The sequence below is a fragment of the Ursus americanus genome, chromosome 14 (genome assembly GCF_024610735.1).
Source record: "Ursus americanus isolate L20-20 chromosome 14, mUrsAme1.1.p, whole genome shotgun sequence".
NCBI classification, from domain to species: Eukaryota; Metazoa; Chordata; class Mammalia; order Carnivora; family Ursidae; genus Ursus; species Ursus americanus.
The window spans coordinates 7,668,264-7,680,880 of NC_142140.1; the positions used below are offsets into that span (position 1 = coordinate 7,668,264).

Consider the following 12,617-nt stretch of genomic DNA (forward strand, 5'->3'; position numbering starts at 1 on the left):
CCTACCACATTCACTAATTGTGCTTCCATCAGGTACTGGACTCATTAAGAATGGAGCTCAGCTCCAGGAGGCTGTGTCGGGGAGAGGAGGAGTACAAATATTTGCATAGTCATTCGGGCGATTTTGCATGTCCGCTGCCTCTGGCTGGAGTCCTCTCAATGAAACACTTTGCTGTTTTACCCAGGCCAGAGGGAGGTAGGCATAAAAGAAAGCATCCATATGCATTCCCACCTACCTCAGTCCTGTCTGAGCCTTAAACTTGCTTGGCCAAAGTCTAGAAAAGCCAGACAACCCCTTTCAGCCAAAGGACCCGCAGGATGAGCCGTATCGTGCCAATAGCCTGGCCTGATGGGGGTTATGCTTGCTCTGCACCAGGCCTTGGTCACCGTGCGTAACAGCTTCCTTCTCTCCCGCAGCAACTGTGAATGTTTCCCCTTCGTCTCCGCCATGACCTCACCCAACATGCGTTTCCTACTATTTAAAACACTTCTGCAGCTGATTTGTAGACTTTGGGGTGACGTTGATCCTTGCCATAATCAGAAGAGTGTGTGATGTTGACCAGGCAGCCTGGGGTCCTGGAATAGATACCTTAAGTCTTGACAGGGTTCCTATAAAATGAGTTTCGGTGCATCAGAACTTGTGCTCTGGTGGGCTTTCACTGGAGCATTGAAAATGTGTCCCTGTAGAAGGGAGAAGGTTTTTTGTTGTTCTTTTGTTTTTTTTTTAAGGGAGAAGTTTTTAACCCCAAAAGATAAAAGATCTGCACCTCAGATTATACCAGATCTTAAAAAAAATCACAGAGAAAAGTATGCTTTCTGAAAACAAACAAAATCTGATCTATAGAATTAGGACCCAGTGTGTTTCTGTGTTAATGGAAAGAAAACACAAAGGAACAAATGCATTGTTATATAGTTGATCTTGAGGTGACTGACAGGAAGAACAGTGGTCTCCAGTGAGGTAAAAGGCTCCAAGCACAACTTTTTCTTCAGTGAAGTGTCTTGTCACATTTCTGCTGTTTGCTCAGCTTCTCAGTCTCAGAAAAGGTTAGTATGCCTTATCTGCTTCCCTTGCTTCCCTGTGAAATGAATATTTATGGCTTTCATATTGTTTTCCACTTTTTAGTTCTTCTACCAAGACTTCAGAGGCTCTGGGTTTGTTTGTGGCTAGCCAGTCACAAAAGGCTCCCTTGGGCTGAGTTCCCAAGACCTATCTTACAATAGAAGTCATTATTATTATGGATTCCTCAGGGCTCTTGAGAGAATGTGATCTCATAGCAGGATATTAGAAATCCCCTGGGATTTGGAGTCTGACCAACCACTTACTTGTTGGGGGGCCGTGAGCGGGTGACTTTGCCTCTGTGAGCCATGTGTCTTCCTCCCCTCAACTCCAGCATCACCAGGCAAGGTCAGGTGCCCCTCCTTGTGTTCCTCTGCCCTTGTGCTTATGCTGGCCTTTGTCCATCATAGTGAGCTGGACTGTCTCCTTATCTATCTCCCCATCTGCCCTGGGCCCTGGGAGCTCCCTGAGGGCAGAGTCTTGTCATCTCTGTGTCCCAGTGCCCAACACAGAGCCCAGCAAGGAGCAGAGGGCATGGGATTTGGGAGGGTGGAAAGAAGGAAGAGAGGGAAAGAGGAAGAAAAATTAGGGAGAAATGCAAACTTTAAACATCTCTGCCACACATTTATTTTAACCCCTGGCTGGCCTAAGTGATAAGACATGCTAAAAATGACATTGCTGCCATATATTGCTTCCCAGTTTTCAGCTCTGACTTCACCATCATCTTATAACTAACATATAGTAAGCACTTATTTATATATGTGAGCCTGTCCCTTCCAACAGCCAGTATAATAGGCACCATTTGACATACAACAAAGCAGAGGTCAGGAGAGGTTGAATTACTCACCTACATCACACAGCTGGCATATCATTAAAGCCTGGATTTGAGCCCAGATCCCCAAGATTTCAGAGAGAGTGCATTTGATCAGTGTATCCTAAGCACCCAGATCAGGGCTTGAGAAGTAGTGATTTCAATAAGGAGTCTTTGTTTGAATGAGTAAGTGAGTGAGTTAATGTTCTTCCATAGCCATTCACTCATTAGACTCTCAGTCTCACTTAGTTCTTTCTTCCCGGCATATGTGATGATTAAAACAAACCATTGGAGGTTAAACAGTCTTGGGTTCAGATCTGGACTTTCTGTGTCACCCTGGGAGAGTTACTCCTATCTGAGCATTGGCTTCCCTTCCATCAAAGTGGAAATAATATTAGTGCCTTTCATTTCAGACTAGGTTCTGCCAGAAGCAGACTGTGAGACAATGATTCAAATACAAGTCATTTATTTGGGAGGCACAGGAATGGTAGTAGGGGAGTGGAGAAGTGAGACAGGAAAGGGAAGGAGGTATTTGCAAGCCAGTTAATTATCACTACGGGCAACCGCTGTTCAGTTACACTGGGTATTCTAAGAGCCAGCACAGAGCCCACAGCTCATGGTTTTCCTGCCCCAGGAACAAGGGAGCTGGGGTATTTATGCATCCGCTCCCAACTCCCAACAGTCATTAGCTGAGGGCTGCTGGGTTTGAGGGAGTGGTATTACTTCTCTAGAACTTGTGGATGTTCTGCTCACCAGAAGACACCCTCAGGCAAAGAGATACAGATGCTGTGGGGGAAATTGCACCACACTAGATAGATCTGGGGATTATGGGCAGGGTCACAGCCGCATCTATGCTTTCTTAGTGTCCCTATGAGGATTAAGTGGGATTATGTAGGGTTTGGAGAACAGACCATGTTAAGTACTTGATGAGTGGCAGCCTCAAGAGGCTGTGTGAGATACAAAACAGATAACTATGGATCTGTTCCTTAAAACCTCACCACCAATCCACAAGTGGTGGCATGGTCCTACTGAGTGCCAAGCACGGGGTTATAGCAGTGAGTGTAGCCAGCAGGGTCCTGGCCATCCAACACTCATGGCCCTTCCTGCCTGACAGAAGATGAATGAGAAAGGACAGATGCACTTCCAGTAATGACCAGGGCAGTGCCTGGAGCAGTGAGGACCCTGCAAGCTGCCTCATCCAACCCCCTTATCCCAGCTAAGGGGAACAGTGCCAAGACTAGACTCCTCATCCAGTGTTCCTCCCAGCTGCCTTTGAAGTGAGGCAACACATGTGGAAGGTGCTGGACAAACCCTCCGGCTGGGATGCCAAGTGATTACTATTGTACCACAGGTACACTGAAAATTTTCCTGGGTTGAGTGCCTCTCCCACCTTTGGCACAGGATGATTTTGCCTTAGAAGGGGGAAAGTCTATGAGTGCAGCTTCCCTGGGGACTAAACTTCAGAAATTTCATGGACCAGATGCCTGGGAATGTGGCTCTGTCCGCCCTGGCACTGTGTGGCCTTAGGCGACTCTCTCTCCCTCTCTGATCCTGTTTCCTCCTCTGTAAAATGGGGACTGTGAATGAAATAATGGGCATGAGAGTGCTTTGGGAGGTGCCTTATAGGTAGGGAGTATTGTTATCATTGTGTGGATGTTGTTGTCAGGAATGACGTGACCTTGGAACAGCCAGTTCCTCTCTCTAAGAATCCCTCTCCTTCTCCCTATGGGCTGTTGTCAGCCCCCAAGGACCAGGAATGTGGAGGCACCCCCATCCCTGAGACCTAGAGCCATAGGATGTAACCTTGTTGGGTCTAGAAAGAATCATATGTTCCAACTCCTTTTAGTGAGGAAACTGAGGCCCAGGGAGAGGAGAAGTCTTGCCTATGGCCACTGACCTCAGTGGCAGTCAACTTCAGCCCGGGCACACTGACTCAGAGCCCACAGCTCTCCCCCGCCGTCTGCTGAGAAGTGTGCCCACTGCAGCCCCTCTCCCCTTCCTGTGCCTGTATAATCGACCAGCCCCCAGCCAGGGAAACCCAGGAGGTTCGGGGCCTCTCACTGCTCAGTTCCCAGCTATGGGAGCGTTCCCTCACTGCAGTAAGTCAACATTTCTGCCTCTGAATTGGTGTGGCAGATGGCACAGCAGAACTGAGCCTCAATTTATTTTTGACTCAAAGAGGACATCGCGCAAGTGTATAGCGCTTACTGATGGGGGCAGCTGGTCTGGAGCATGAGGCAGCAAAACCTACTGGCTTTGGGAGCCACACAACTTAGGCTCGAATCCTGACTTAGTCACCTTTAGCTGTTTACCCTAGGATACATGGCCTTACCTCTGAGAGCCTCAGTCTTCCCATTTGTAAAATGGGGCAATGAGATCAATAGGCCATGCCTCATCAATCTGACAGGCAGGTGGCTTCTTAGCAGAAGATACAGATGTGGCAGTGGCACTTTGGGGCTGGTTTCTATCGCCCGAGAGGGAAAGTGTGGGAAAGGAGGAGTCCCTGGTAGGTCCCAAGTTGGGGTCTGGAGAGGAGCTGTCCAAGGGGCCATTCCTTCATGCCACCACATAGGGGCTGGTGACCTCAGCTGTGTGGAGGGTCTGGTGGCTAGGCCAGAGCCGTGCAAAACCCAGAGAACCAGCCACTTCCTCTGTTTCTAGTAGGTGGCCCTGGAAAGAGGGGCCAGGTGGGGTGGGCCCAGGGAAGGAGGGGTTGGGCTGAGGTGGGCAAGGGGGCACACTGAGGGGGGGACTTCAGTCGGGAGGCTGCAAGCAGGGAGGGACAAGTGTGGCGAGTGGTGTCTGAGGCCTTCTTTCCTTCCCCTCTTGCTTCCTGGTGGAGTCAGACTGATGGGGGCTTATCAGACACTAAACTCCAGCCTCAGGGGGCAGTTGGCTAATCATTTGAGGGGAGGGGTCAGTGAGGGTGCTAGGAGATGGGCAAGTTGGTCTTCCTGTATTAATGTACTGTGTGCTAGTGTGTTTCCCTACATATATGTTTAATATAGACAACAGGGAAATAGAGACGTTATATAGAAGAACCAAAGACCTTAAACCCACCAATGTTGACATTTGGCGAATATTCTATCTTTTCTTATTATAACTTTCAATATTATATCTTTTTTTCTATACTATAAACATAATATGTTCCTCATTGGGGTCATGAAAATTGAGATCCTATTTTATTTCAGCTCTTCACATTTTTCACTTGAGGTTATTAAGAAATTTTCCTAGGTCATTAAAAATTATTTGAAAACATGATATTCTATCCTTTGACTGTTCAGTAATTTACTTAAGGAATCCCCTACAATTGGACATTTAGATTGTGTCCAAGTTATTATGATTTAAAAAGAAAAACACTGTAATGAACATCTTTATGAGTGAAATGTTTGCATTTCTGGTTATTTCCATTAGAATAGGTTCCTAAGAAGCAAAATTACCAGATCAGAGACTGTACATTTTTTTCCTTTCTTATGTCTTTTAATATTATATTTGATACATGCAAAAGAAAGTATGTAGCATATGTTTGTTTAATAATACAACGTATAGCATGGGCCTACCACCCAACCCAAGAACTAGAATGTCATTAATAATTTGCCTATTCCTATGTGAGTACCCCCATCCCAAGCCCCTGCCTCCCCCAGAGGAAATAATCATCCTGTGTTTATCATTTCCTTGCATTTTCTCTATAGACTGTATTTTTTAGAGTGGTTTTAGGTTCACAGCAGAATTGAGCAGAACGTACAGAGAATCCCCATACGCTTTTTCTTTTTAAACATCTTTATCTCATATGTGTACACTTACAACACCTATTGTTTAGTTTTGCTTTTGTTTTAGTTCTTTTAAATGGCATCACACAGTATGTAACCTTCTGAGACTTGCTTCTTTCTGGCAACATTACGTCTCTCACACTCATCAATGTGCAGCTGGAGTTCATGCATTCTTATTGCTGTATAATATTCCCTGGCATGAGGAGATCACCATCTGTTGATTCATTCTCCTCCTGGTGGACGTGTGGGTTGTTTCTCTGGTTGAGCTCTTGCAAACAATGTTGCTGGGAACATTCTTGGCCACGGTGCTGCTTATTCACCTAGAGAAGGAACATAGTGGAAAAACAGATTTGGGAGGGGGATGAAATCAAGAGCGGAGCATGCACAAGCTGGAGTTGAGGTGTCTGCAGGCCACCACTGATTTGATGTTGAAGGAGGGCTGCAAAGAAAAACATCTCATGGGTTTGCCTGAGCTAGAGTGCACCATTTTCTTGAGCATAGTTGCCGAGGTCAATGATCTCAGACTCATGAGCACAGGCAGGACTCTTTCCCATGTCTGCCTTGAAGGAGGCAGAAGCACCATTTGTGAAGAGAGAAGTTCTCTGGGTGCCATCAAATCTGAGCATTCCTAAGTGCCATAAATGTATTTCTGATGGTGCCTTAGAGGATATTAGATGGAATGAAATAACAGCCCATCACCTGATGGGAAAATTCAGTTCTCCTTCAGGCTTCCAGGCCACATCGAGACAAGAGGTTCTGTCTAAAACTAGTGTATCTTTAATTATGACCTCACCCCCACCTAAACATTGGCTAATTTGGGCTCAGGGCCTTAGGGGGACAATTGGGTCCACTAAACGTAAGGACATCCTGTTGCATTTCTTTGCTGTGGTCCATTGTTATTTGTGGTGAGTGGCACTGATTTTCCACTGATGGAAGTGACAAAAGTTTCCTTCTAGGGGCACTGGGTGGCTCAGTCGGTTGGGCATCAGACACTTGATTTCAGCTCAGGTCATGATCTCAGGGTGATGAGATCAAGCCCCGCATCAGGCTCTGTGCTGAGTGTAGAGTCTGCTTGGGATTCTCTCTCTCCCTCTCCCTCTGCCCCTCCCCACCCCCATACACATGCTCTCACTCTCATTAAAAAAAAAAAAAAAACAGTTTCCTTTTAAAACAAATGTGTTTAAGTTTTAATCAAGCAAGTTATTACCAAAAAAACCATAAGATTAATGAAAGGATAGATAGGAACCATCTTGACCATCACATTCAATTGATTCAGGTTTGGGAAATGCTGACCTCAGTTGGCCACTCTCAAGCTTTCTGTCTCAGGACCTTTACACTCTTAAAAATGATTGAGATCCCCAATGAGTTTTGCTTATGTGAATACTGTCTTCCTCATTTACCAAGTCAGAAGTAAAAATTGACATTTTGATACTTATTAACTCATTTTAAAAGAACAATAATAAACTCATTATGGTAACATATAAAACATATTTTATGAAAAAATAACTATATTTTCCAAAACAAAAAAAAATTAGTGAGAAGAGTGATGTTGTTTTATATTTTTGCAAATCTCTTTAATGACTTAATTGAAGACAGCTGGATTCTCTTCTGCTTCTGCATTCAGTCTGTTGCCATGTGATGTTACAGTTAATGTATATGAAGAAATTCTAGCCTCACAGAGATACGCTGTCAGAAAAGAGTATTTTAATAGCCTTTTCAGACAATTGTAGATATTCTTCTTTGATACTACACCCGAACTTAACAAGTGATAGTGTATTGGTTTGCTAGGGTCGCCACAACAAAATACCAGACTGTGGGACTTAAACAACAGAAATGTATTTTCTCACAGTTCTGGAGGCTGGAAATCCAAGATCAAGGCATCAGCAGGTTGGGTATCTTCTGAGGACTATTGCCTCAGACTCTTCTCCCTGTGTCCTCACATGGTCTTTCCTCCATGCACACACATCCCTGGTGTCTCTTTGTGTGTCCACATTTCCTCTGCTTATAAGAACACCTGTCATATGCCATTAGGGCCCATCCTCATGGTCTCATTTTAATTTAATGACCTCGTTAAAGGCCCTATCTCCAAATACAGTCACATTCTGAGTTACGGGGGACTAGGACTGCAACATAGGAATTTTGAAGAGGACACAATTGGGCCATAATAGAGAGCATCTTAAAAATTAGTTGTAATGAAAAATCTAAAGCCATGTTAATGAACTTTTCCTCCTTCACAGTGAAATCTATTTTTTTTCTCTCTCACACTGTGATGAATCTTTACCTATCCTTGCTTTTGGAACATCATGCATTGGGCATTTAGAAAATACTGGCTCATTGAGTTATGCAGATGTCTTTCAAATATTTGCACATTTTGCTACACAATATTTTTTAAAAATCGCATTTGTTACACACCAATGACCTCATCAAAAACATCTTAGGAAGTATTAGGAAGCTGTCAGGCTCATGATGGCAGATACAAGTTTTCCGAAATTCTAATTTACACTTTGAAAGCTCAAACTTTATCATTGGCAACAAGTACTGTCAGTTGTTTTCCTTGAGGTGATAGGCTCATTTTGTTCATTTTTGAGAAAATGTCTGCCAAATACTGAAGTCTGAATAACCAGCATTTGTCTGTCAGTTCTTCTTTTATGTAGAAATGGCATTTCATGAAAATGGAGGCTAATTCAGCTCGCAACTCAAACGATCGCACGAGAGCTTGTCCTCTAACACCTGTCACGTTTCACTGTGCAGCAGTAGTGCTCTGTGCATGCTTCCCATTTCCTGTTCCCAATGATTAATACAATGAACCATGCTTACTGCTTTGCCCAGGACATTCACAAGTGACGCTGGCATTTTTTACCATAACTGTGCAGTGATGAAGAATACAGTGACTGCTCAGACAATCTGGTACCTCTCCCTTGATTTGTGCTAGGGCACCAGCAGGCATACCTGCCATTGCTTTTGCACCAGCAGTGCAAATATCAACACAGTTAAGGTGGCAATAACATTTTACTGTCATTAGGGAAATAGTTTTGACCTCTCGGATCCCCTGCAAGGGTCTCAGAAACCCTCAGAGACATGTGGACCACACTTTGAGAACTGCTGACCTAGACAAAAATACAGAGAAGATATGGAGCTAGGCAGTGCAAAGCCTCAAAAATGACATAGGTGCCAAAGTCATAACAGCTGGGTATGTGGAACTAAATGGCCTGAATAAGTCACTGCCCTCTGGAAGCTAGACACTTCACACACAAAGGGTGGTAGGTGCTTCCTGCCCCAGAGCTAGGGAGGGAGGGAAATAAGGCCCAGATGTGAGAGTCTTATAAGTGGTAATGCACAGCCTAGGCAGGAGTAACCAGCAGCAGTGGGAAATAATGCAAAGTTATGAACTTTCACATCCTGGCTTAAGCCATTTATGATTGGCAACACTGCCTGGATCCCTGTATTCCCCTGAAGAGACCTAGAAGGACTAGGCCTGACCCTGAAAGAGATGCCCAACTGGATCAGTGTCTTCAGGGCTCTGCTGTAAGTTTCCCACCACCACATCAACAGCTTTGAGAAAGGCCTCCTAAAAGCCCAAAGTTCCTTTTGTCTCCTACCAGACAGGTAGACACTGACCTGAGTCCAGTAGAAAGCTAAAAACCCATGAGAAATGACAAGCATGTCAGGAAATCTGATTTGATCTGCTTAGCCGTATTAAGAAGATAGAGGTGATTCTAGAAAACTCCAAGGAACTGGGAAGCACTTGTTAAGGGGGTTTCAGGTGGGCTTCTGCCTCCGAGAAGATAGAACAGAGGTAGTTTTTCCTATTCCTCTCATTAAGTGCAACTAAAACCCCTGGACATTATATATAAAACAAACATTAGAAGACTCTGAAAGGCAGAGAAAGAACAAAACCACTAGGGACCTGAGGACCCAAGAAGCAACATGGTAGTGAGTTCCTGGTGGTGGTGGTTCTTCCTCATGTATCCTGGAGTTGGAGTTGGAGATCCCAGAGATGAGGAAATGCCAATGGGGGCAGGGGGAACCTGCTGTCTTTAGCTGAAGAACAGGGAAGGGGGCAGCCTAGCAAAACAGACACTTTTAGACAAAAACTACTCCAACCAAACACCATAGAAAACATTATGACCTTACCCCCACCAGCAACATTCCTGTGGGAAGACTAGACTTCTACCTTCATCAGATTATGAGGCACCCCAAACCCCACACTGGGTGGTGTCAGAGAAAGCCAGGTAGAGAGCCAAGACTTCTTTTCCCCACTGGCGGTAATAAGACCTCACCTCCAGCCCTCACGGTGCCAGAAGAGACCATGCTGGGAACAGTAATAAGTTATTCATACTCCTCCCAGCCAGGGAGGTATCAGTGGGGGCCTAAGGGGGAGCTGGCATTCCCCAACCCCCTTCCTCTGTTGGTGCAGTGTCAGCTGAAACAGAAGGTTTAAATAAGATCTGGAAGCTGACAACATCATGCCTCAGATCCCCAAATTTCAATTAAAATTCACTTATACCAAGAACTAGGAAGATCTGAAGCTGAATGAAAAAAAGGCAATCAATAGATGACAACATTGAGAAGGCAGAGATGTTGGAATTATCTGACAAAGATTTAAAGTAGCCATCATAAAAATACTTCAAGGAACAGTTACGAACACACTTGAAATAGATGAGAAAAAAAAAAAAAAAAAAAAAGAAAGAAAAGAAAGTCCTAGCAAAGAAATGGAAGACATAGAGAAGAGCCAAGTGGAAATTTTAGAACTGAAAAATATGATAACAAAAAGAAAAAAACTCAATGGATGTGCTTAACAGCAGTCTAAAGGAAACAAAGGAAGGAATAATTGAACTGGAATATAGGACAAAAAAGTTATCTAATCCAAATAACAGAAAATAAACTTAAAAAAATTAAGCCTCAGAGACCCGTAGGACTGTAACAAAAGATCTAATGTTTATATCATTGAACTCCTAGAAGGAGACAAGAAAGGGAGTGGACTGAAAAAGCACCTGAAGAAATAATGGCTGAAAACTCCCCAAATTTAGCAAAAAAAAACAAAACCAACCAACCAACAAAAACAAAACACACACACACAAAAAAAAAAAAAACCCAAAAAACAAAAACCCTCATAAACTTACTGATTCAAGAAGCTGAGAAAACTCCAAAGAAGATAAACCTCCCAAAAATGTACATCAAGATACAAAATAGCTAAACTTCTGAAAAATGAAAACAAAACAAAAATCTTGAAAGCAATGGAAGAAAAACAACTCACCAGTAGAGGGGAAACAATTTAAATGACAGTGGATTTCTCATTAGAAACCATGGAGTCTGGAAGAAAGTGGCATAACATTTTTCAAATGCCAAAAAAAAAAAAAAAAAAGAGCTGTCAACTGAGAATCCTATCACCAGCAAAAATATGCCTCAGATATGAAGGGGAAATCGAGATCTTCTTGGATGAAAGAAAAACTAAAAGAGTTTGTGGCTAGAAGATCTACCTTAAAAAAATGCTGTTCTCCAGACAGAGAAACATTTTTTTTTAAAGAAATCTTAGAACATCAGAAAGGAAAAAAGAATATGGTAAGCAAAAATATTGCCGAATGCAATATACATTCTTTCTCCTCTTGAGCTTTCTAAATTATGTTTGACAGTTGAAGCAAAAACTACAGCACTTTCAGATGTGGTTGTATTTGTAGAAAGAACAAACAGAAAACAAAAAATAAAAGCATAGACTTAAAATTTAACATATCAGTAATTGCATTATATTATTAATATAATAGACCAGATAGTTTCATGGGAAAACTTTACCAAACATTTGAAAAATTAACAAAAGTTCTACACAATGTCTTCCAGTAAACAGAGGCAGGGGGAACACTTTCAGTTCAATTTATGAAGCTATCCAGTATCAATATCAAAACCCCAATATCAAACCTAGACAACAGTACAACAAATAAAAACTACAGCCAGCATCCCTCAAGAATACACATATGAAAACCCTTCCCAAAACATTATCAAATAGAATTCAGCAATATATAGGGACCTGGGTGGCTTAGTTGGTTAAGCATCTGCTTTCAGCTCAGGGCATGATCCCAGGGTCCTGGAATCTGGCCCTGCATCAGGCTCCTTGCTCAGAGGGGAGTCTGATTCTTCCTCCCCCTCTGCCCCTCTCCCAGCTTGTTCTCTCTCTCTCTCTCTCTCTCTCTCTCCCTCTCTCTCTCCAAAATAAAAAAATAATTTTTTTTTAAAAAGAATTCAGCAATGTGTAAAACTATTAGCCTCAGGACCAAGTAAGGTTTATTCCAGGAATGCAAGGTTGGTTCAGCATTCAAAAATCAATTAATATAACCCCCCATGTTGGGGCACCTGGGTGGTTCAGTCAGTTAAGCATCTGCCTTTGGCTCAGGTCATGATCCCAAGGTCCTGGGATCGAGCCCTATGTCGAGTTCCCTGCTCCTTGGGAAGCCTTCTTCTCCCTCTGCCTCTGCCTCTTTCTCTCTCTCATAAATAAATAAATAAAATCTTTAAAAATGTATGTATAGTCTACCATGATAATGGGCTAAAGAAGAAAAATCACATGATCCTATCCATCAATGCAGGAAGCATTTGATAAAATTCACCTATTCGTGATACGATGCTCAGAAAAATAGGAATGGAGAATTTCCTCAACTTGATGAAGAACATCTATAAAACACTACAGCTAACATTATACTTAATGGTTAAAGACTGAAGGCTTTCCCCTAAAATTGGGAACAAAGCAAGGATATCAGTTCTCACCACTTACATTCAAATAGTGCTAGGCAATCCCACCAGTGCATTAAGACAAGACAAGAAAAGGCATACAGATTGGGAAGGAAGAAATAAAACTGTCCCTATGTGCAGATAATTTCACTGTCTACATTAAAAAATCCCGAGAAATCTACAAAAAACAAACAAACAAAACAAAACAACAACCCTTCCAGAACTAGTAACCAAGTTCAGGAAGGTAATAGGATACAAAA

General features: G+C 43.0%; 2 protein-coding genes across 10 annotated transcripts in view; one reads left to right on the top strand and one right to left on the bottom strand.

Annotated features, from left to right (window-relative positions):
- ATP2B2 (ATPase plasma membrane Ca2+ transporting 2) overlaps nucleotides 1-12,617 on the top strand; it is a 365,851-nt gene that overhangs the window by 152,289 nt on the left and 200,945 nt on the right. The window lies entirely within an intron of this gene.
- The window catches only part of LOC123799211 (uncharacterized), a 79,605-nt gene continuing 72,484 nt past the window's right edge, over nucleotides 5,497-12,617 (bottom strand). For 2 of the 8 annotated variants that reach the window (XR_015726595.1, XM_087866789.1), the window contains one exon: nucleotides 5,497-5,957. Coding sequence is in view for 1 of the 8 variants with exons in the window: in XM_087866789.1 (XP_087722915.1) it covers nucleotides 5,811-5,957 (147 nt within the window). In the remaining 7 variants the exon portion in view is untranslated. The remainder of the gene's footprint in view (nucleotides 5,958-12,617) is intronic. The other 6 variants (XR_015726610.1, XR_015726603.1, XR_015726612.1 and 3 more) reach the window with 3 other exon arrangements.